At 37.3% G+C, this 25,855-nt stretch overlaps 1 protein-coding gene across 3 annotated transcripts in view; it reads right to left on the reverse strand.

Moving 5' to 3' along the window:
* Window positions 1–25,855, reverse strand: part of EYA4 (EYA transcriptional coactivator and phosphatase 4) — a 149,200-nt gene that overhangs the window by 117,477 nt on the left and 5,868 nt on the right. For all 3 annotated transcript variants that reach the window (XM_050316284.1, XM_050316285.1, XM_050316286.1), the window contains exon 2: window positions 12,391–12,492. In XM_050316284.1, the coding sequence (XP_050172241.1) occupies window positions 12,391–12,423 (33 nt within the window). In that variant the 5' untranslated portion in view covers window positions 12,424–12,492. The remainder of the gene's footprint in view (window positions 1–12,390; window positions 12,493–25,855) is intronic.

Consider the following 25,855-nt stretch of genomic DNA (forward strand, 5'->3'; position numbering starts at 1 on the left):
AGGGAAAGCACAGCAGTAATCTCATGTTCTACTACATTCTGCCATCAAAATAATGTGTATTAATAGCTTTTTTCAAGCAACTAAGAGAAGTACAAAAAGCACAAAAAAATTGAAGGATGGTTACAAGCCCACATGACATCTATGCACTTATATATTCTTTCAGTGAAAAACAGTGCCAAATACTACACATGTACAGTACCATTATGACACTTTTAGCATTCACTTTTTATTAATACAGAATAATCCTGTCTGCTTCAGAAATGCAAGAATGATTTATTCCATCATTTTCTTTCCATCTGGAAGGCAGCTACAGTTTCTCCTAATTTCTAAGATGAATCTTCTCTCCATTTCCCCCTTTAATCTGACATCATTAATTTTCTGACTTACAGTCACAGTATGTACCACATGATGTCAAACAGGAAGCCCTGGGAATAAAATCAAGCTCCAGTGGAGCTCAAACTCATAAGCATACCTTAACTTGGCCTTGAGTAAATCACTCATTGGGGTTCTCTAATTTAAACAGAGGCATTTTCTTCTAGAAAAGCAGGAAAATTGTACACGCAAACTTACCAGATGACATTACTAACAACTGTAGATAAGAAGACAGCCTAAGTCTTTTCCCCTGAGCTGGACAGAGCTTACTGTAGACCAAGAAGTGGAAGACAATGGCAGAAACATTTTTGGTCTTCACATGACAATAAACTCTCTATCCAGCCAAATGCAAAGGCCTCATCTTTGTAGCAGTACTCATAATAGAGACAGAGGTCTTCATCACCGTCATAAACCACGTTATTTACACAGATTTACAAACAAGCCTTTGCTGCCTACTTTGCACTGTGGCATCTGCTAAGGGTCATTTTCCAAATCCAAATCTCAAGGGTAATTATTTACGCTCCCCTGAGAGAGAACAGTCTTATAAACTACAAGGAAAGATAGGAAAAAACCTCCAACCTAAAACAAAGCAGCTGGAGATTTTGTCTGCGTAATGTAACATGTCTGTGCCCCTAATAAGCTTCAAGACTTTAATAATGGCCTGATTGTCTGGGATACAATTTTTTTCTAAGATTAAGCTCAAAAGCCACTACTGAGCAGTAGCAGGGACTGATTCTCCCACTCTCTCCCAGCAATCAGTAGTAATGGATAAGTAAATACTGGGAACAAAGTTAGTTCTAAACATCAGATGATGTTCCATGAACCTCCTCTAGATGACAATAATTTCATTTTTCAAGTAATACTCAGTCATGGCACTTTGATGTTTTGCTACAGTAGAAGCACACAGAAGTATAAAAGACGAAAAGTAAACACAGTGTTTTAGCAAAACCAACAGCGCCAAGGAGCCATGCCCATATTATTCCCCCCAGCAGGCAGCATTGCTGCATTTCACTTTTTGACATTACTGTATATACTTGGTCAAAGTATCCTTGCAGTGGTCATTTACAGCAGCAAGTACAGTTTCTGAGCCCTGTGAAGCACTCAGCTGAAAATTTCAGATGTTTTGAAAAACTACAGTGTTCCTGGTTAGGCACTGCATCATGGACTCACTAAAGGCCTCAAGAATGTCCCTTGAGACTACTGGAAGTCAGAGGACAGCTAGTTGGTCAGCTCCTGCTCTTAGCATATGCCAGATGGATTTCTGTAACCGGTGATTTTAAAGAAGGCACGTTCCAGCCCTTTTACAACCATCTGGCATCCTTCCTCTTCAATGAAAATCATGTTAGGTGAAACCAGACAGCAAAGAATATAGCACTGCCCCCAGTATAATTAGTTTAATTGTTAGCTCCTTACTATTACAGGTAAACTTACTGAATTTTGCAAAATGATTTGCAGATCCACAACCAGCTCATATCTGACTGATTATTATTGCAAGATCAGTTACAAATGGAACTAAATTTAGACACAGAATTTTACAGAGGTCTTTTTGACCTGCACAGTAGGCTCTTCATAAACATGAGAACTTCATTCATTCATTAAGGAACATGTAGTACAAGTTTGCTGACTGTTAGAGCCTGGGTTTTATCCATTATATATTTTAGCATGTAGACCACAACAAGATTCCCTTATCTGACAAAATATACAATTTCCCATAGACCACAAAAGACGAAAGTAGCTATTAGCACAATCTAAACATACTTCTTTTTTCTCCTGTCTTTTTTAAGTGTTCACATAAGCATTTTGGACAGTAGCTCTGCTTGACACCCTACTGTTAGGCTTTAAACCACTGGTGATTTTTGGCACAGAAATAACTATGTTAGAATCAGGCTCTATATATGAATTCAGTTTTTATAGACATAACCATCAACTGGTTAACTACTGCTGCATTGCTACAGGATTTTTAAAATGCCAATATTCTAATTCTAAGTCTTCTTTCATCAATACACAAGTATTTAGATAAAAATATAAAGCAGATCTATAGACTATCAGCTGCAAACAAGACACTTCTTGCAACCCAATTATATTTGGCAGGATATCCTGTTAGGCAATTATTCAGAGTCTTACTTATCACAGTGCAACACCATGACTTTCAAACAGAACTCTTTAATGTCCAAAACAGAAGACAAGCAACAGCATCAGAAAAGCAGTTGAACTGTACCATTATTATTGCAATACATGTGCTTCCATAGGCATATTGTAAAATACAGCTTAAATTACATGAATGTAGAAACTTTCAGTAAATAGTTCAGGATAAAGTTATCAAAAATGCTAGATAATTCCAGCCTGTTTAATTTAAAATTAGATATTATTTCAACCTGGAAAGTTCAGGTCAATGTTGACTCTTCATATGTTTCCTTTTGTCAGAATTAAGTACTATTGAATTCTAGTACTAACAAGAACTGAAGAATTTATGAACAATCAACCAATGATGTATTACATTAACTGCCCTTGGTCCTGCAAAGACTATTTCCTCTACTTCTATCTTCAATTTGCAGTAATCTTCAGATTAAATCAAGCATCTTGCAAGAATAATGTAAAATTTTTCCTCAATTAATTAAACTCTGGATTCCTTCACTTAGAAGCAAAGTTGTGCATGAAACTCAGTTTGGTATCAGCTCCTTGAAAGCCTATGATTTTCATTTGTGATGCCCTAAAGTGTATGGTTTAAATTTTCATTTACTACATTTATTAATAAACATGTAAATGCATTCCATTTGTAATAACAAACTGACGATATGATGGCCCTTGTACCTTCAAAGCTACAGGATGAGGGGATAAAATAAGTTTCATTTTTACAAAACTTCTAGATGCAGGTGCCACATTACAGAGGCTACAGGCTAACCATTAGTTTTACACTGAAGTGCTAAAAACCCATGAAAACTCATTATCAAAGGTGTTTAACTTGGGCAATGGATTTAAGAAGGTGGCAGACAAGCAGTTAGATCACAGGATAATCCGGATGAACAGCAGCATGTCTGGATGCCTGTAGCCCACCAAAACTCTAGCACCACTACAGCAAGCATTACATCTACATGGAAGAAAAAGTACATAAAGAAAGAAATAAACAAATATGCAGCTCTTAAGATTATTTAGCATAAGCTGAACACGTGAATGTGTTAGTGACTTGAGCTTAGTCTGTGTAACTAGTCTCTTGAAAAGTAGATAATAGATACATAATAGAAGATGATAACCAGTAGTTCAGTGTAGTTCTGATGGTAAAACCCACTGAACGATTGAAATACTGCACATATTTCATTATAGAATTATTTTAATTTCAGCATTTCAAAAATTGTCATGCTATCGAGTTTATTTCATATCTGAAAGAAAACAAGCTAAAAAGGAGCAGCGGAAATTACAGCCCATTCCACTCAAGCAAATGCCCGAACTGGTGGGAAGCAACAGGATGCACTCAAGGCACAGGCTGCTGGAAGAATTTTTAGCAGCAGAGTAATGATCTTTGAATGGGTGGAAAAAAGAGCAAGCTGATGTTTTTCTAACTGCTCAAGAGCCACTATGAGGATCACCATAAGGTCTTTCTCACACTTAATTCTATCTGGACTGGTAAATGCGCAAATCCTATTTGCTCAGAGTCAGTAAAAAGAGTCCCTGGAAAATAATTAAAGCATAGATTACTCACTGCTGTTTTCTGAACTACAACCATAGTTTGACTTTCTGCTAGAAGGAATTTATTATCTACACCGCCATGTCCAGCAACATGAGGTTCTCAAGCTGTGGGTGTTTACTACGTAAATCCCAAATATACTCAGGTGGCAGCCGTTAGTTGTCCCACAGGGAAGGTGACTGCATGACAAACTGAAACCTGAAAACCTGTGTAATTTTTTAACAGCACTGCTAACTGAAATAAGAAAAAGATTCTTTTTCATTAAAGAAATAAGTGATCTTTGCTTTAGCTCCTTCTCTGGTATACTTTGACTGAATCACATAATGAAAAATTTCATGTGGCCCAGGACCAAAGACTAAAAATATAAAGCCAAATATGGTTTCACAGAAACAGGAACAACTAAAGATCTGCACTATAAAAGACATTTTTTTTCATGACAGAAATCCTGTTAGTCCCTGCTTCCAGTACCAAAAAAAAAAAAAAAAAAAAAAAATCAGGGTCAGTTAAACTTTATTCCTCTGCAATAAACATATACAGAAAGGGAGAGATATGATAAACTAGGTCTGCTGTCACACGTAAGAAAAGGTTTGTTCAGTCACCTCTGGTGTTGGTTGAAACAACCTCAGTTTCTCACCTAGGTGTTGCCTCTGTAATAGCAACACTCCAACACAAAACTCCAGGTCTCTCAGCTGCAGCAAAGCTTCATATTTGGGTTGGTGGAATCTCTTTGACTAAAGCATGATCACTGCTAAAGTCCAAGTGCTGACAGGAGGCAAAGGATGCTACAGTGAAAATATTCTCATCTATCATTAGGAGTTGCACAGAGGAGGATGAACCAATCTTCAAATAATTCCACTAATTAATTAAGAAATAAACATCAGTTTCACACTGTTTCTTCAGTGGGTCCTCTGGGACAAATTCTGCCTTAAGTTATGGCAAAACTATTTTCATTCACTGTAGCCATAATATTTCAATGTTTTTAACTTTTACTCCTTTACATTGCTAAAGATCTAACCTAATATAAAAGAGGACAAGGATGTGACTGTGGTTTAATGGGTCTGTATGTGCTCAATGACTTTAAGACATACTTTATAAAATATGAAATTAGACTCTTCATCTAGTGCCATTTTATTATTTAAAAATTATTTAACACTTCTCCCTGTCATTCTTCTCTTTTTTAATGCAAACTGACTTGCAAGTCAACCACTTGGATACTGAGGTAGAGCTCAGAGAAAAGTTCTGTAAGGAGAAGAAAGAAATCATGACTGTTATATGATGCTGAATAAATATTAGCCATAGCCGCAAATCATTCAGAAGTATTTGCTAATAAAATATTTCTGAAATTATTGCTTTTATTTTGTACTGTATTTCCAAGTCCTTTTCAGAGAAGTATTTAAGCACATGCCTAACTTAAAGCATATGAGAAATCCCATTGATTTCAGTGGGCTTAATCATATCCCTTAAGTTCCACACATTCTTCAGCACACTGCTGCATCTGGACTTTTTACAATAATCAAATGAGTATAACCCAAATATATGTTTGGTGTAATCCATGCTTTTCACATGAATATGTACACATAGTCATTTAATAGGCATGAAGACACTAGGCTTTTAGCCTTACAAAATGAAAAGGCTAGAGAAAATTAATTTGATGTCATATTGTCCAATATTTTGTGTGTATTACAAAACTCTGAGCCCTTCTTACTGAAGAAGAAACTACTTACAGACATGCTAACTTCACCTCGACACTGTAAAAATAGAAGCCTAAGCTGACGTATGATCACTCTCCAAAGTAAACTATTGCATTTTCATTTTGCATTCACAGATAGGACTGACATGGACATCTTTGGAAATGTTGTGAGTAATTCTAAGTTAAAACACACTATTGAAATAAATTAAAAATATAGCACGTATAAATTTGGCATTTTAAACGCCTGAACGAGCCTCATATCTTACAAGAAAAGTTCATCTGCAGAGCTTGGAATGTGTCTGTCAGATTCAGATGTTTTAACAGAAAGAAGTACCATTTATAGAGAGAGATAAGACTGACTCATATGTTCCAAGTCTTATGTGTACATGCATATAAAAGCCTTTCCTTAAATGAACAGGTTCTTGTTGAAGATTCAAAGAAGGTCTAAGTTGGCCCAGTTTCAGGCCCTGAAAAGTTTTTTGCACCTGCAATTTTTTTCCATTATTTTTTCTAGTGGTATTATCAGTTACAATATAGAAGTCACCTCTGATATCCATATAGCATCAGAGCTATAACATCACTAGTAATAAAGAATTTTGTGCTCCAGAAACCCCAGAGCCCCCTGTGCAGAAGATGGTATCTACCTTGATGGAAATTCATGTAGCTTATGGGAGTAGCAATTTTCCCAAGTAGTTTTGTCCCTAAAATTCTAGTCTGGGACCTCTCTGGAGCCAGGAATACCAATCACAACTATATAGAAGCTATGTGCCAGTCCTTGTCAGCATTCCAAGGACACTATGTGACAGCAGAACACTTTCTTTTATTGGTTTTCCTTGTTATTAAATACAGTCCATTTAAACCTTTCCATTTAAACCTCAGATACCAACTTGGTAACATCTTCCAGAAGACAGGTGGAGTGCTGAACCAGAGGAGATGTAACTGTGACAATGACAGGAACAGTTCTGTTTGTTTGCCAACCCCTCTTTTCATCTCATCGTGCAAGGTTACAAGCCATGGATATCATTCTGTCTCAATCTCTTAGATGTATATTTAAGAGATTGCCTACTTAGCTTTTAAATAAAGTGCTTTCAAATCATAATTTTAATTAATTCAGGGAAAAAATGACACATATGCCAAAAGTGAAGATTGTATCTTTGCATCTCTGACCAATACCGAACTATTTCTCCAATGATACGCAATTCATACAAAACACAAATCAGTTCAGTTTATTCTGCATGTCAAAATGCATTATCTGTTTTTGAGTGTTGTCTCATTTAGTGTATCCCATTTGGTAAACTGGAGAAATGAAATATATATACAACCATTAATGTAGTTTGGGAAAAGCAGCTTCAGACTTAGTACTGGTAGATTATTGCATAGAAATGACAGAATGTTGAAGTGGTAGAAGGCAAAGTAATTAGAAAAAAAACAATCTTTGTTAACAGAGGTTGTTATGTCACATATAAAGGTCTTGCAGCTGAGAAAGAACAACAGTAATGTTTCTACCTCAAATTCTTATTAGATGAGTGACAAGGAACTACGATGTCACACTTTATCATAATTTTGAATCCTCTATGACAAGCCAGCTCTCCGTGCCAGTTACTGTGTCTATAGAAAAGAGGTAATAAAATACCTAAGCAACTCTCAAAAATGCTCTGAAATACACCTTTGAAGAGACATGCTGGTTTTCTATTACAGCTGACTTCAAGTTACAGAATTTTTCTTCAATGATTGATTCTAATTAAAAGTAAGGAATCATTTGTTAAGGAAACTTTTTTTTCTTTTTTTTTGCTTATTAAACCCTTAATTTCTTCACTTACTAATATTACTGATACAGTTCTTTGCTTTTATAAGTAAAATATTTGTGCATACTACCAGCACTTCAGAAGCTAAGCTAGTTAACTTCCAGAGATCTCTTTCAACCAATCTGACAAGATGAATTGCCTGTAATATTCCAAGTCTTACAAATATTGATATCACAGACATAAGAACCATAAGATGCTATGCTGTGATACAGAACAGTTAAACAGATCATTTAAAACTCAGTTAAAAACTTTAAACTAATTTTCATCTCATCAAAATGAGTGTCAGCTGAAGTTCCTGGGGTGCAAGCAGGCTGCCCACCCCGGACGGGGGTAAGATTAAATGCTGCAAGTACAGTGCTTGTGTGACAAAGCAGCAGCTACAGCTGAAAACTGATCTGCAAAGGGATCACATCTGACAGCTTCACACATTAAAACCAAACAAAAATGGGCAAACATTGTCTGAAAAGGTTGCCAGGGATAGTCCAGCTCCAAGTGGGCCACAAATGCAAGTAACAGATATAACAGTCTGCATAATCTGATAAAAAACAAATAACTTACCCAGGGCACAATGGGGATGATTGTCCGAACAACACAAAAATGAAAACCTGTTCATTCAGGTTTAGCCTCACATCTGCTAGTGTCCTGTCCTACAGCACTGCAATCTATTGTTTAATTCTAGGTTAAAATGAAGTAATCTAAATATGCATGCTGTTATATAAAAGGGCCAGGGGATGAAATTACACCAGTTTCTAATAAGGCCCTTTGAAACCCTAAACTAGCAAGTTAGCAGCCAAATTCTTTTTCTTCTACTAAGAGACTGAACAGCAAGTGATGACTAGAAGAGAGCAAAATAAAAGTGTAAAACTGTAGTTCTCAAAATCCTATGTGTGTTTGTTACACCAAGGCACATCAGAGGACTATTTAGGTGCTAAACATTTACCATTTTATTAGCCATCTCCAAGACCAGTCTTAAAAAGCTTTTGTCTCCCTATTGCTAGATGGTTAATAAATACAAGATCTGCAAAAATTTCCTTCTCTCCAATTTCAAAACTAAATAGAACTTTTAACGTGTATCTTTTGATTAAAAAGTATTTCTAGTTAGCATTCAGAAAAAAATTAGCTTTTTTTTTTGAAGGAAGCAACAATAGCAAAATAAGATCTTATGTATTTTATTGTATCGTCTACATTTTTTTTAAATTTAGTGGTCACAAAGTCTACGGCAAACACAGTTCTTAAAACCATGTTTTTACCTAGCTACATCTGTCCACGTAGAACAAGCATATGTGATTTTAAGTATTCTTTTACTTGCTAAATAGCAGCCTGCACTTAGTAACAGACCTCTCCCCAGAATATGAAGAGGACCATTTGGATATTTTCTTCTGTCTGTGAAATACTTGTCTTACTGTTTTCTTTTTTTTCATTATGAATACTATAAACTGAGCCTTCCTATCAGTGAAAAAATTTCCTTCTTGTGCATGGTTGTACAAGCATATTCTGCATCTGAACTGGAAAGAAAAGAGCTGTGAGATTTTTAGGACACACACCCACCCCAGAAGTACAGTACCATGACGGTACGTCCCAGACCACTCCATGCCAGCCGCAGGGATCCTCTGGATCTCAGCTGCACCTGAAGGATCCCAGCTCTCCTCTGTGTCAGCTAGTAGCTTGAATTATTTTCTCACTGATCTTCAAAAAAGAGCTATTTACCCATGCAGTTGTGAGTAAAGACAGGAAAACCAAAATTTAACAAACTCTCCTCTGATTCTGAATCTTTTCATCATTGTACGAGCTAGCTTAAGTCTTGATTCCCCCACCGCTGCCACATGAGAAAAGGCAAAGGAAAGGGAGAACACCAGGTTTCTGGGTATAGAGGCCTTACAGTACAATTAGGCAAGTAGACTGACTTCTGGTCGGCCAGAAGCATAACAATTTAAAATGTAACAGAGGCAAGGAATTTATCAGAAACAAAAATAGGAAAAATAAATAAACTAATGACATAATGCATTAAGTGGTATATATAATACATCTAATCAAGCTGGCATCTCAGAAAACAGCAGCTGCTCAATTCAGTCAAACACAATTCTTTAGAGGCTCAGAGAACGGGGGGTGCACTTAGATTTCTGAAGCAACATGTGGTCATCCAGTCATTGCTCTGAGACAAAAGGGTAAGAGTTTATTTCTCATATAGCTGCAGGGATGCTGTGATATACTTTCAGGATAGGAATCATAGAACAAATCATTTCCTATTAGTGCATTTTAAAAGAACAGAAGACAGAGTAAACACCAAAAACTTGCATTAAAATAATAATAGTGATCTCAAACTTATAGAGAAGTCTGTCAGAATAAAAGTGACACTACAGTATATCATGCTGCAGAAGGATGATACACTTGCAGAAATCAGCATAATTTCCTTTTTTTAAAATAGCACTTGAAAATTAACCTTGTTCAATGGCCTCCTTTCCCAAGGGTGAAAGACTCTTTGACAGAATGCCCAGGGTAATGAATTCAATAAAGTATATATCTATTCAAAAATCCTCAACTGTCCATCAAACATACCATCCAACAGCAAGTACCTTCTCACCTATTCCAGCTGAAGAGAAAGACAGTCTTTCAAGTAACCAAGGACTAGACTATTCAAGGCAAGGTGCCAGTACAAGTTTGAGCACAGATCTTACATTCATGCTTTCTCACACAATCTAATACACTACATCCTTACGCTCTCTGAATTTTCATTATCTAAATCTTACGCACTTAGCTCCCCAAGAGGAATCTTGAAGCTGAAAAGAAGGCCTTATCCTTCCTGAACATTTCAAGAACCAGAAATCCTGCCTGATAAACTACCTAGAGCTACTCAGTAACCATTAAGCAATACAAAACACTACAGCTACAGTACAAGCAGAAGAGTTGAAGGATTTACATCTGATACCTTCCTAGAGCCTAAACCACCAAAGCCTCATCTTGAGAATACCCCCTTCTACCTGGGATCTCTAGTCCACAGATGTGTCCTGTGGCTTTTAAGGAACTAAGCCAGAAACGCTGTTTTCTCTTTTAAAAATTGGCTGCAGGAGTAGTTTAACCATTATATAACAGTGACACAGTTTTTGAAGTTGGGAAATGAAGGGTCAATGCCTGCCCTAGGCAGATGGGCCTCACAGCACAATTCCTTCTCCCAGGACAGTGCCCAACATCTTGGTGAGATCTTAAGTCTCAGTGCACACCTGGATGAAGGAAGTGATGCAGTGGCTCTCCCATCCATTACCCTGAAGTTCTGCCACTGTTCGTGAAGAGTAAGAAGAATAAACTTGTCTTGAATCACAATTTTCTGTGACACTAACAATAGTATAAAGCCAGAAAATCCTGCCTCCATACACAACACGGCACAGATTTCACCTCGGCTTGTAGCCCGCAAGACTGTTTCCACGTTATTAGCATAAAGATATGTAGTAATTATGAGAAATACTATGGAAATTATAATATGACTAGGTAGTAAAATAGCTACTAAAATAGGCATTTATCAGGCATCCAGCACTGCAAAAACATTTAAACTACTATGAAAAGACATTTCTGCACTAAGCTAAAACTGGCTCATCTACTTCCTATTAATAACTCCACAGAACAATTGTTTCACAGACTGCAAGACATGAACTTCTGCCTAATCTTTTATGACCTTTATAAAACTTTATTAAATTATGAAGCCATGTAGCTTTTACATGCTCTAAAACACTTTAAATAAGTGCAGCTGTCCCAAGTAGTGCCACCGTGGGGACTTAAGACACTGTTAAGACTTTCCAGTTCTGTACCACTTAAAATCAGAAATAAAACTCTAGTCCAAGATAGTCTCAGATAGGAGCTATCCAGTCAGGAGCTAAGTACTCCTTATTAAAGATAATTACTGACATTTTAAAAATACCTGCAGCTCTTCCCACTTCCTTGAACTTGTGTTACCCATAAAAGTCTCTGCTATAAAAAATATATATTAAAACTAGTTTATTACATGGATAACTTCTTTCAGCATGTCAGAAATAGAAATTCGAAATTCCTTTGTTGATCTTTAGTACATTAAGCCCAAGCTGAGACTCATAGGGATCATGGTACTTCCAAAATGTGCCCCTACTGTGACCAGTAAGAAACATTAAGAAATTAAGATACTAAAAACAAAACCAATACTTCGGATGGCAAGACGAGATAACTTTAAATTTACTCAGAGCCTACTGTCTCCTCAGAAATGCAGTCTGGTGGTAAGGAAGTCTGGAGACCACATCCTTAAAGGAAAGGAGAAATAAGAAAGGAAAAAGAAGAAGAAATATCCACCCCATTTCTCACAGATCTGTCATCAGTGAAAAGGGGAATCTCTCTCTGACATGAAACAGGGAGATACACTGCCAATTCTCACAATTCCCTTGACATCCAGGAGAATCCTGACGCAATCAGTGTATGTCATCTGCCACAGCCTGACCATCTGAAATATCTCATTTGTGATTTTGGTAACTCATGCTTTGGCAAAACTGACAGATGACTATGTATACATTTTAATGGAATTATTCGAACAAGGCATACCACTGTGCAAGTTCATAACATTTTATTCTTTCACTGTACCTTAATTATATCCCTCCAACAATTCTAGTTCTACAAAATCCTATATAGCAATGATCTTGTACCTTTCAACAGGTAAAAATACATTAAAACCACTTATTTAATATATGAACTAAGAGAAGGTTTCAAACTAGAAGGCCAGAACCTTTCTCCAGATCTATCATTTTCAAATCCCAACTCTCTTCGCACAACTTGTACATAGTTCTATTTATTCCATTCCATCCATGTTTATCAACATTTGTACTCACTGACTGTTCACTTAGATCCTGAGAGTCTTCCATTGAGGTTATTCACTTTTCTTTTCCTCCACGAGCAGAAATTATCTTCCCTTTAATTTACAGCTCAATAGTCTAAATTAAAAAGAAGATAAGAAATTGACATGTTAGTCTATGGTCCTCACCTCTAAGGCAAATTTGCAATAAACAAACACCCTAACTGAGGTTGTGGCTTCACTAAAATCTTCAGCAAAGTTCTCATTAATTTATATGAGGACTAATTTCATGTAAAGTGCTTCAACACCTACAGTATTAGTCTGGGAATTATCTAAAATACATGAACAAAAACAGGAACTTTTTTTTGACTTCTGCAAGACAAAAAATTAGTTATGAAAACAAGCCAACAAACCAAAATGGTGAATACAGGCAGCTGTTTAAGTAGACAATAAATTATAACCCTTGGGAGAACATATTAGGAAGACAATTACAGAACAGAAGTGCTTAATACATTTAATGATAACCTCTTAGTCATTAAGTGTCTGGCAGAAAAAAAAGTTAATATGCAATCTCCACCACGAAGTCCCCTCTCTGAGGTTCATTAAATTCCTTTAGGATTAAATAAAATACACAAAGTGGTTTATAACAAGCAGCTCCCTACAAAGTGCTAAATGACAGAAATTACCCTAGTTATCTGCTACATCTATGACTTCTCTAATAGGGTAAGTCACTCTCATCAAATATTGAGATCTTCAGTAGGAAATTCTGCCCATGTATCATTAGGTTAACCTTAACTATAAAGCCACACAATTACATTACGATCTCCATTCTCAGAAAAGGTCCGTTTTGGAGTTATGCAAATTTGCATAATTTAGAACAAAAAAAACCTGCCAGAGATATTTTATATATGCAATAAAATCATTATATTATCAATCAAAGCTAATGTTACATTAAAAAAACCAAACCAAACAAAAATATATGTAAACACATACATTAAGGAACCCAAACATCCTGGATTTGCTTATCAACATTACATGGATTTGTTTATCAACAAGGCACACAAGAATCCTTTACCTGGGAGTATGCCCAATAATATAAACATATTATGGATCTCTGTTATATTCTGACCAGCAAGCACTTATTCCTCATGCTACCTCCACCCTGCATAAATGCAACCATTATTTTTCTGAGGTTAAACAAAGTACAGCTCTATTGGCACATGCATAACATTTGAAAGGAAACCAGAGCTATGGAACATACTTGAAACAAGCCACAGCACCTACATATATTCTCCCTCACTGTCCTGCACTGCTCTGTGAATACCTCCTCTCTGAATCCCAAGAGCTACTTATGTGCCATACCTCCATTTACTCCCCAAAACATGACTCTCAAAAATTCATTGTTTTTGCATCAGATATTTTCTAGAGCACACACAAATGCACAGACCCATACTACTTTCCTTTCAGTTTCACCTGGACTTTTCTTGCCCCCAAACTACACCCTTCTGTCTTCCCTCTTGTCAAAGTTTCTAAATTATTATCATTCGGATTTCATTAATTTTTGCCATGACGTTACATAAGGAAAAGACTAACTGCAAGCAAATCATGTTGTGTGTATTTCACCATATCATAGAGCTGAAAATAATTCCTGTTTTTCAAAATGGCTTCAGTGTCCTCTTAGTTTCAGAGGGATGCAAGACGTAAATGTCTTCACGATGCCTTCACAAAACTTGTAATGACTTCCCATATTTTTTTTCATCAATGTGGAGCCCACACTCATATTTGTAAAAATCTTCTTCAGCCTTTGTTCAATGAAGACAAAAGGAGAACTGAAAGGCTTCTTTAAAACATCCACTGCAGACAAATTTTAGAAAGGAACCTACTAGGAACAGTGGGTATTTCAAGTGAAAGCAGCTCTACATGGCATTGCCTGCAGTAGTCCACGTCAAAGGAAGAATTCCAAACACAGAGTTGACTTTTTACAACCAATACTAAAATGTTGCATTAATAACTTAAATATAAAATCTGCTCTAATTTAATTAAAAAGTTTGAAGTATGTGTATGTTATTGCATTGGTAAGATTGTCTGCAGAGATAAACAATGAAAATACAGAACTCAGAATATATTATTTGACTAGTTTCTAAGTATACTGACTGAAAAGTCAGTACCTGCCTTGCATTCAAACAGTATATTCTCCAATTCTGTGAGTCAGCCCCTGAAGGTGACAGATCATTCACTTTCTGTGTAAAACTCAACTATAACTCAGCTACAGAGCCATATCATAACAGACAGACCCATACTCATGTTTCTTTCCTTATTGATCATGACCTTAACCAAAGCACACTGAAATCAACAGATGGATGCCACATTTTTTCTTAAAAAATTAAGTACTGATATTTTAAATACATCCTGATGACACAAATCCAACAGTTTTCCTATTAAGGACTGTCAATGACTCACCCACAGTATGTGTTGTGTCCCAAAATCTGGGTGGATGCATTCACTGGAATGCATCATTAAATATGCCACTTGTACTAGTCACTTTCTAAAAAAGACTAGTTTTCAAAAATTTTCAACATTACTTTAGTGAATTGCAAGGCAAAGACAAGCGTTTTTTAATCTTAGCAGAAACACACAATGTGTTAAATATACCCTTTGCATGAACATGATACATTATACAGTTTCCAGGGCACTGTTGTTCATCTTCATGCTGCATCAAAATTCAAATGCTCTTACTGGAAATCCAGTTTTTTAAAATAAAATTCAGAATTAATATTTTATAAGCATTATCCTACTTATCAGCAGCTAAATCCTGCTACATATTGAGCCCAGTTAAAGCAGCTGATTATAACCAACTGCTAACACAAAGATTTTTACAATGGCAGTTATGCCAACTGCACTTAGACCAAATCCTTTAGGGTTTAGTTTCATAAATTTGTAAAAGAGGAGAAAAACCATTAGAGAAGTCAGTGATTTAAATAAGACCAACATTACTCCCTAATAAAGATATAAAATTAAAGGATAATAGTAACCTCGTGCTGTTTTATGAGGCAATAATCCAGTTACCAATTCAACCTTGTAGTTTATTCCATCAAGAGAACCAGATTAAAAACAGAGGGAGGGAGGGCACTCTTATCCCTCTTATATTGCAAGTGTTTCTAACTGGGTTTAAATATTTTTTAAATTGTTGTTAAAAGTCTTAAATACACAGACAAGCCAGAATAAAGGAAAATGCCTGTTTCTCCTCTTGATACAGTCCTTACAGATGTGGCTTTAAAACTGATGAAGTGTTTTATGTTCCCAGATAAAAATTTTACCTTTCTAAGAAATGTCTTAATTAGGAGGATTCCTGACTTTCCTCATCAACAAATGCATTTAAATCTAATTTTTTATTTATTTATTTTTATCTGGGGGAATAAAACACTTCATCAAATTTAAACTGCAACTTCCAGGACTTGACCATGAGGAGAAACATGTGTTTCCTCTCAGAGATACACCCATAAGTTAAATAAAATAAAAAGCTACTTGAGGACATGCTGCATACTACTTTTTAAATGACTGAAAATGTAAGACAGCAAGGACCTGATCTCTCCCCTTGCAATGATTTTTTCAGAAAATTAGGATTCCAATGAATAAACAAGTGACTGATGCAATGTCACTTTCTGTGGGATGTCTAAAGTGATTCAGGGCTGCAACTTTCACAAGCTTAAGACAGAATGTGAAGCTTGGGGACTCACAGGTAAAAAACAGCCTTAAAGCACTCGACACTTCTAAACAGTATTTCAGAGGCTGCTTCAGGCCCTCTAGCCAGATGGAGAGATGGGACTCAAAGAAGAATCCATCATCTGGAGTTTGACCATAGCCAAAAAGTTTCCCCCATTTTACTTCAACCCAATTTGGGAAGAAAATTCCTTTCTTTGTCCAGTAGGAATCAGTCTTCTTAAATGAAATTCTGGGCAGGGGAGGGTGCTCCTCAGTTTCTACCACAACAATTTTTTGCACATGATAATCCCCTTGGACACATTGTCAGGTTCTTTTCATTCTGATTTATCTGAAGAACACATACTTTTACTGAGGTTATATCACGTGATGCTCCCTAGTTCTACTGAGGTAATATCATGCAATGCTCTGGCAGTATGGTTCAGAAGTTGCAGGATCTCTGTCAAATTTATTATATTGTTTTATACATTTTGAAATGTGTTGGCAAGAAGCCTAGTGGATAAACAGAAAGGGTGCTGCTGTGGTTAACACAATTCACTCAGCCATGAAGAAGAACTCACTTCTGTCACAGTCACAGGTTGAGAGTCAAAATGTTATGGTAGAAGTGGTCACAAATAAAGCAATTTCTCATATTCTAGCACTCTACTTCAGAAATCTGTAACAGTACCAGTACTTAGTGCTTATAGCTGCAACTGAATGTATGCAGCAGTAAGGTGCCAACTAGTGAGGACAGGCTCCAGGGTTTGAACTCCCACAGCCTCAGGTAAGTCTCTCTGGGTTTGCACCATTTCTCCAGAGCATTCAAGTAGAGCAAAGCACATTTGAAGCATTGTGAAAGGTTATAAAAGGCAGGTAATGAGAAAATTAATTGCTTTAGAATCAGTGCTATAAAATAGTGCATATGCACTGCAATCTCACTAAATTAGATTATTTTGTGCTAATTGTTTCCCAGGAAACTCATTTCTTTGAAGAAACAGGAGAGAGGGCATGTGTAGTAAAAAAAGGCACTGCCTGATATTCAGTAATTTCTTACCTAGAAAAACATCCTTCTAGTTGTCTGCATGCATATTGCATGTCATCTTGTGGAAAAAAAAAATAACCTAAATTAAAAGAAAACCAAATGCTGATTTATTAGAATTTCAACATAGTCTGTATCTATGGTACAAAATTGTATTTTGGACAGTAAAAACATACTGCTTCCTTAGTCCCTAATACTATAACATTTGGAAAAGAAAGAGCCATGCCCCAGATGAGAAAGGAGATTGATGTGCTTTATAATCTAGCTTTCTTCAAAACTCAAGTGAAAATATTAGTAGTCTAACTAATAAGAAAAATGTACTAATTTAACACTTTAAAAATGAGGGTTTGCTACAGGTCGCCTGATTAGGAGGAGGAAATTGATGAGGCTTTCTATAGGCAACTGAAGTACTCTCACAGTCACAGGCACTGGTTCTTCTGGGGGACTTCAACCACTCTGGTATTTGCTGGAGTGACAACATGGTCCAGCACACACAGTCCAGAAAGTTCTTGCAGATGACTGAAGATAACTTTTTGGTGCAAGTGATGGAGAAGCCAACAAGCAAAGGCATGTTGCTGGACCTTGTACTGTTAACCAGGAGTGACTGGTTGAAGATGTCAAGGTTGGGGGTAGCCTTGGCTGTAGCGCCATGAGATGGTGGAATTCAGGATCCTGCCTGGGGGAAGCAAAACAGTAACCAGGACTAGAATCCTAAACATCTAGAGAGCTAACTTTGCCCTCTTTAGGGACCTGCTTAGACGAAAGCCATGGGATAGGGTTCTAAAAGGGAAGGAAGTCCAAGAGAGCTGGTCATTAGCACCACTTTCTCCAAGTTCAAGACCAGAGTATCCCCATGACGAAGAAATCAGGCAAAGGAGGCAGGAAACCTGTATGCATAAGCAGGGAGCTCCTAGAAAATCTCAAACTCAAGGAAGAATTTAATAGATGTGGAAAAAGTGACAGGCCACATTGGAGGACTGTAGGAACATCATCAGAGTATGCAGGGATGCAACAAGGCAACAAGACCCACTTGGAATTAAGTCTGGCAAAGGACATCAAGGACTACAAGAAGGGCTTCTACAAGTATATCAGCAGAAAAAGGAAGATCAGGAAAAACACAGGGCTGCTGCTAAATCAGATGCATATCCTGGTAATGGAAGACACAGAGAAGATGGAATTACTGAATGTCTTCTTTGCCTCAGTCTTCGATGCTGAGGTCAGCCCTCAGAAATCCCAGACCTTGGATGTAAGAGAAAAAGGTAGGAGAAAGGAAGGCTTTCCCTGTTTGTAGAGGGTTGGGTTAGAGATTGGCTAGGCAGACTAAACACCCATAAATCTATGGAACCTGATGGGATGCACCCATGGTGCTGAGGGAGCTTGTAGATGTTGCTCTGCTGCTCTGTGTCATCTTTGAAAAATCATGGAGAAAGGGATCCTGATGACTGGAGGAAGGTCGATGTTACTTCCATCTTCAAAAAAGGGCAAGAAGGAGGAACTGGGAAACTGCCAGCCAGTTAGCCTTACCTCCATCCATGGAAAGGTGACAGAACAGGTCAGTCTGGATGTCATCAACAAGTGGTCAGCATGGATTCACCAGGGGGAAATCATGCTTGACTAATCTGATAGCCTTCTATGATGACATGGCAGAATGGGACAATGAGGGGACAGCAGTAGAGAAACCTAATGAGGTTCAATAAAGGCAAGTGTAGGGTCCTGCACCTGGGGAGGTACCCCAAGTACCGGCACAGCTGACCTACTAGAGAACAGTTCTGCTGGTAGTATCGGTGGATTACAAGTTGGCCACGAGCCTGCAGTGTGCCCTTGTGGTCAGGAGGGCAAATGGTATCCTGGGGTGCATCAAGAAGAGTGTGGTCAGCAGGTCAAGGGAGGTGATCCTCCCTCTCTACTCAGCCCTAGTGAGGTCCCATCTGGAGTGCTGTGTCCTGTTCTGGGCTCCTCAGCACAAGAAAGACAAGGAGGTACCGGAGAGGGTCCAGTGGAGGGCCACAAAGGTGATTAGGGGTCTGGAGCATCTCTCTTACAAGGAGAAACGGAGGGAGCTGGGCCTGTTTAGTCTGGAGAAGACTGAGAAGGGGCCTCAGCAATGCATATAAATATCTCAAAGGCAGGTGCCACAAAGATGGTGCCAGACTCTTCGGTGGTGCCCAGTGACAGGACAAGGAGTAATGGCCATAAATTAAAACATAAGAGGTTTCACCTCCACATGAGGAAGAAATTCTTTACCTTGAGGGTGGCAGAGCACTGGAACAGGCTACCAGGGAGGTCACAGAGTCTGCCTCTCTGGAGACATTCAAAAACACCTGATGTGTTCCTACGTAACCTGCTCTAGGCGACCCTGTCTTGGCAGGGTATTGGACTGGATCTCCAGAGACCCCTTCCAATTCCAATAATTCTGTGATTCTGTGAAAATAAACAAAATTATAATAATAGGGCTAAAAACTGGAGATCACTGTCCACGCTTGCTAAGAAAAGAAGATATCAGTTTATTTACCTTAAGCTGGAAGGTAAAATGAAAACATGTCTCTCATCATAATCTCAGAAGAGCAATTGCTTGATATATATCTAATTTTAGAACTAATTTATATTTATATGTATTTACATTAAATAGTTTTTAGCTTTGTTTGCTTTGGTGTTTTATCTTATACAAGTGCTGTGTTTTCCTGAAAGGAGCATCAACACTAATAGAAACAATTCCTTAGTGGAAAAGCAGTAAGAAACATTATTATTTATAGCTAACTTGAAGGGAGAGCAAATGACTAATACATTTCAAATACCATGAACAGTTAAGAAGTCAAACAAAGCCATCCTGACAGTATGACCTTCTCAGAGACAATACCAATCACACAGTTCTCCACTCATCTAGATTCCTTTTATATTCTCCCTCCCCTGAAAAAATTACACATCTATACCCAGGACATAATTTTATTATTTCCATTTTCTTTTCTGAGCATGTGAATACATGTCAGACATTAAACACCGTAATCAAAATGGACATGAATTGTGCCACCAAACTATAATACACTGAAAACTCCTCAAAATTTACAGTAAATAATTGGCTTTCATGCAAGTCACTATACATTTGTTACACACAGTCTTGTAAATTCTGCATGGTCTTCAGTGAATGTTTGTATAATTGTCAGTTTAGTGCAGTTTGCTTTCTTGAGCTGATTTTTCTGGAGAATGGCATTGCTTGTGCAGTATCTGCGGAGATTTTATTTAAGAAAAATTAAGGTGCTATTCCCACTCCGCATCAGACACTTCCAACTTAGAAACACATCACACTACCACAAAACCATTTGGTACCAGTCAAATGCAGGCATCAAGACAAAAACAGTAGAACAGCTCAGACCATGAGGTCTCTGCAACAGTTAGGTATGTAAACCAGGTAAGAAACAGAAAGAGTCTACGACAAGAGATCTGCCTGCTGTCCTACTATCATCGTACAACAAAACAAGTGGGAAAAGAGCAAAACCAACAGACTTCCTGGTAAACAACTGCAAGCACTGTATTTCATTGAGTTTAGGTAAAATAACACTTTGGTGCAGCATTCACCTCTTGCAAAACTGGTACCAACTTTACAGGTACTCAAATATGAGTAAAACTGACTGCCCTGCTTTTCCTACCACTTCCATCCCACCTCTGTGCAACAAATAAGAAGGATTACTTTAAGAATTTCAGAATGCAGAATTATAAACTCAGTAATATCTCCTTTATCCTAACATTGCACAATACACCATGAAATTGTTGAGATTGAAACCAGAGCTGCAAATCCACTGATGCTTGCGGGTTTCCCAAGAAGAGAGACCTCTTCACTCATGCTTAGATAAGCCACACAGACCTCTTCTGTCTGTTTCCAGATTAATCAATTACAGATTAAATAAAACAATAAAACAAATGCTGAGACTGTTTCTGGCCTGGATTTGTAAACAAATCTAATCTAGAATCCCACCGTGTTCCCCTGAAAATAAAAAGAAATTGATTTGCAAACAAATTAAACAGTGTTTTCATATCCATGAAACCTACATAATCCTTACCAAAAAGAAAGATGGTTTCAAGTGAAAAAAACCCCAACAAACAATTAATGCAAAGATGCTACTAGCTGGTCATTCCAATGCTTTGAACAACTAGATTTTTTTTAGGGAAAAGGATTTGGGTTTTTACTATGAAGCATATTTTGATTGATTTCTGAGACAATTTCCTTCCCTTTTGTTGTAGAAAATAGCTGTAAACAAACAAATAAAACATTTCAGTCCTTTATAAAAAAAAATTGAAAACAGAAAGAAAAAGGCTATACTTTGTTAGCCAGAATATTTAAAGAAACACTGTAAACTTGAAAATATTATTTATTATTTCCTCTCACCCAAAAACATGTCAAATTTACTTTTCACATGTTAAAAAAATAAAATCATCTTGTGACACAAAAAAAGCGTAAAGTGACAATAAAACTTATGTTTGAAACAGAAACCCTACTTTATCATTTTAGAATTTAGGAGAATCTAAAAGTGAGCACATCCTCTACATAGAAGCAAACAGCAGCTTTACAAGGCTGGAAAAAATAACCCAAAGAATCCAAGCACATGACATCATGAAAGCCATGACAGCATGATATCTATACATCCTATTGGTTTTAAAAAGTCATGCCACAGTTTGAAGTGTATTCAGCAGTATGAGTATGCAGTGATAGTTACTGAAGAAGTTCAAATACTCTAGGATTCCTAGAAACATCCTGATGGAGGAGGAAGTGTGCAGTCTGCCCATCCTTTTTAGCTGTCATTGCCCAGCAGTTGCCATTCCTGTTACTGCAAGTGTTTCACATACAGTTCTTCAATGGAACATTTTGAAATGCCAGAAAGAAATATAAAAGTAAAGCCACTGAAAAGAAACATGGGTACTTTGGTTATTGTTTGACAGCAGAAATGCAGTGTTTTTCTTAACTAAAGTTGATAATAGCCCCTAAATGTTGCATTTGAGACAGTGTTCTTTCTCATTCGATGAACAATGGAAAATGAAAAGTGTGAATGCAGAAGTTTCCCAGAATACGGAATTCCTGCTGGTGCCAGCACACAGCTCAGGTAGTTTCTGACAGAACAGAATTACAATTATTACTCATCAAGCCTAACAATGCTGAACCACAGCCATCAAGTTAAACTGAAGCCATCAGAACATAATGAAAGAAAAGTAGAAAATTTTCTATGTACCACCTTCGTCCAGCACTAAGAAAATGCTAAGTCTTATACTAGAAGTGCTGTATAGTCTACATGTTTATGCTGTTGATCCTCACACGAGCTGTCTGCTCTCACTATGGTTCCTAGCTCATCAGCAGTCCCCATAGGAGATGGAAATGTCATGAAATCCATGGAACAGCTCATCATCCTACAGGAGAGTCTCTTTTACTATGAGCCAGAAGCAAATGGGTCACATAGAGTAATTATGAAAAACAGGTATTCTCAGATTTTAATTATAACAATTACTTTGACTATAGATTCTTTACCATACTTCCCTTCTGCCATTTACATATTTACTAGCTGTGATCAAACTATGCAACATTCTCCTTTCGTAAACTAAAATTTGTTCATCCCCTGAAAGATACATTTTCCAATTGTTTAATTACTCCTCTGGTCTTATATCTGAAACTTCTCCAACTTTTCATGCTTCCTTTCCAAAGCTAAGGAAGGGTACAGCTTTGCAGTAGTACTGCACCCACACTATCTACATAGGTAAAGTAACCTCTCTTACTCTGCCAAGTACTTAATTCAGTTTAAATTACTACTCCTTTTTTGTCTACAATGGCCTCCAGTTGTTTTTTTTTTTAAATAAACTGCTGGCTTGTAGTGAAGCACATACTGTTTGCTTGCTCTCAGTTTGTTCAATGAGACAGAGTACTCTTAGCAATCTGCTCTCTTTGTTTTTTACAAATCCCTAGTACTGTAGGCACTACAATCTAACAACAGAAGTACAAGGAAGTTTGTAAGAAGAAAAAACCTCTTTTATTAGGTCAGCAATTGTTCTGAACAAGAGTATTACTTCTTGTAGTACTTACTAATCTTTGTTTCACAGGTAAAATAACAACTAGGTTTTGATTTGATGACTAGCCCCTGAAAAAAACTCTTTGTAACAGCATCCTCTTTAAAGACTTATTAAAAAGTAAGTATTTGTGAATTCTATACTTTAATTTGCTCTTTAATCCATTTCACTTCTGCCAAGTCGATTTTGTACCCTTCATGTTTATTAATCAAAAAATCATGTCAACTCAAAATCCTTACAGAACTTTATTACATCACTACACTTATCTTTGGAAATCAAACTTGTACTCACATCAAAAACAATATCCCTGGTTCAGTGTTCATAAACCTGTGATGCAGTATAGTATGCATATTTCAGTGTTATACGGGAACAACATAAAAAAAGGTATTTGGAACGTGATAGCATGTAAGTTAATACTTTGTGACGGTAGAGGCTAATAAAAAATATAGATGCCATAAATTAAGCACTTGTCTACAGTGACAGCTAAGTAATGGTTACTTCTGAGAAATTATTACACTTCTTTCCCCAGGAATAGTAGTAAAAGAATACAGCCTGTCACGACTGCCGCAGCTCTTGGCACTGACATTCTGCTTCTAATGCGGTTATGCTCCGCCTGTCCCCTGCAAGCCCAGCTTTTGGACAACATTGCAAAGATCTGAAAAAGTTCTGTCATCTGGTATCATGTCTGAACTCCTGCCTTCCTTTGAGAAAATCATACCTGTTCCCTCCAATGGCTCCAATACTTTCCCTATTGTTTCAACCTGCACATATATCTGCAAATTATTTGCAGTTACTTCAATTTTAGTTAATAATCCCAACGTCAACAAAACCTTTCAACTGAAGACCAAGGGATCATTTTTGTAGACAATGTTTTCGTTCTGAAAAATTCCACCTATCCTGCAGACTTGACCCTGTACTTCAGTTAATAGAGGTGGCAGATTAGGTAACGGAGACTGTGGTTCTGCAGCTATTTCTGCAGCACCGCTGCCAGGCTCAGCAGCACGGGTGCTGCCACTCATTCCGACCTTTGCCTCGTTGCCAGTACAGCTGTTTGTGAACCACAGCAAGGAACAGATCCAACTTAAACGAGTGGCCGGCAGAGGCGGGTTAAGGGGCTGCTTTAGAAGCACTGCCACCAAATGTGAAACCATAGATTCACACTTTTCTGTCCTCTACCACACAAACCAGATGGAAGTAGAACTTGAGATATGGTTAGTCACATATGAGGTTACTACTATTGATGCTTATATGAACCAATACTCCTGGAAAATGAGGTAAAACCAGAGCAAAATGTTGGACCTCTTTCTACCGACCTTACAATCCAGCTGTTGCAGGCTTAGTCCTGATTTGACAGCATGTCTCAAGCTGCTGTTCTAATCCTGGACTTCACTCATTGCAGATCTAAGCAAGACCTCAAAAAGCTGGACAGTTTCACAACTACCAGGGAACAAACCCTTCCACTTCATTTGTTTTATGCCAAAAATTTGACTACTCACCTAGCCCTTGGAGAAATTAGATTATCCTTTAAACAGAAAATTGGAAAACGAGCTGAATCATAGTTAACTAGCTACCTGAAATTACTAGGAAACACATCATCTGGCCATTTTAGCTTAAAGACCTCCTACTGCAGATGACTCCCAGACATACTGCTGCACAGTGAGCTCAGGACTCAGATGGTGTTTTGAACACAAAAATTGCTTTCCTGAATGGGCAATCAACTGAATAAAATTAATATGAACATTACACCAGCTCCTTCTACCATGACAGATTACGATAAACATAAAAATAGGTGGCTGAGTGGAAAAGTGCTTTAATCTTTCCATTTGGAAAACCCACCACAGTCCCAAATCTTGCCTTGGGGTAACAGGAAGTTTTATTTTCAAGAACCTTTCCCAGAATATAATTATTGCATTGTAAAACATTCAGCCCTACTGTCCCAGTGTTAAGAAGACCAGAACAGAAATGTTAGGCTGAGTCTGAGCTGCACTGCTAGACCTTGGCAGAGGAAACGTGCATAATCACCCTGGGGGGTGCCTGGTTTTTTGAAGCCATGCCTATGCTGGGACACTCAGAAGAGCTGGAAGAAAAGCCTCATATATAGCATGATGTCAGGATACATAAACTAAGTGCACAGAAGTTGGTTTAGCTGCTCTGTCTTGGGAGTAAGGTGAACTTCATTTTCTGTGATGTTCTGGGAACATACTACAGTAAATTAAAAGGAACATCCAGATGGGATTTAATATGGTGAATGGACTTCGTGCCTTTCATTGAATATGCTTGGCATTCACCAAATGTCTCTGAATAAGCACAACTTGAGTATTTACTTCCATGGGCAACAAAGTTGCCTGGACAGAATTAAAGGAATACAGACAATTAACAATATTATTTCTAACTGCATAATTTTCAGGAACAAAATTACTGTAAATGGTATCTCTGTGGTCATTTATAAAATGCTATCAAAAAAAAATATTCTAACACAGGAGTATGAAAATGTCTTAAAATGGGAGAAAATAACATATTTTGGACATTTATACTTAATGCTCCTTTGTGTTTTTTTCCCTAAGTATCACAGGATCACTTCCCGGTGCATGTGATCTCACACATATAATGTATATTGCAATTCCCCATAAAAAAAACAGACTGCACTAAGAATAGAAGACTAGATACTCATCTGGCATAATGTGAGACCACTCCAGTAATTTCAGCATTCCTACACCAA

The sequence above is a fragment of the Myiozetetes cayanensis genome, unplaced genomic scaffold (assembly GCF_022539395.1).
Source record: "Myiozetetes cayanensis isolate MyiCay16 unplaced genomic scaffold, myiCay2020 scf2-11, whole genome shotgun sequence".
Classification (NCBI taxonomy): domain Eukaryota; kingdom Metazoa; phylum Chordata; class Aves; order Passeriformes; family Tyrannidae; genus Myiozetetes; species Myiozetetes cayanensis.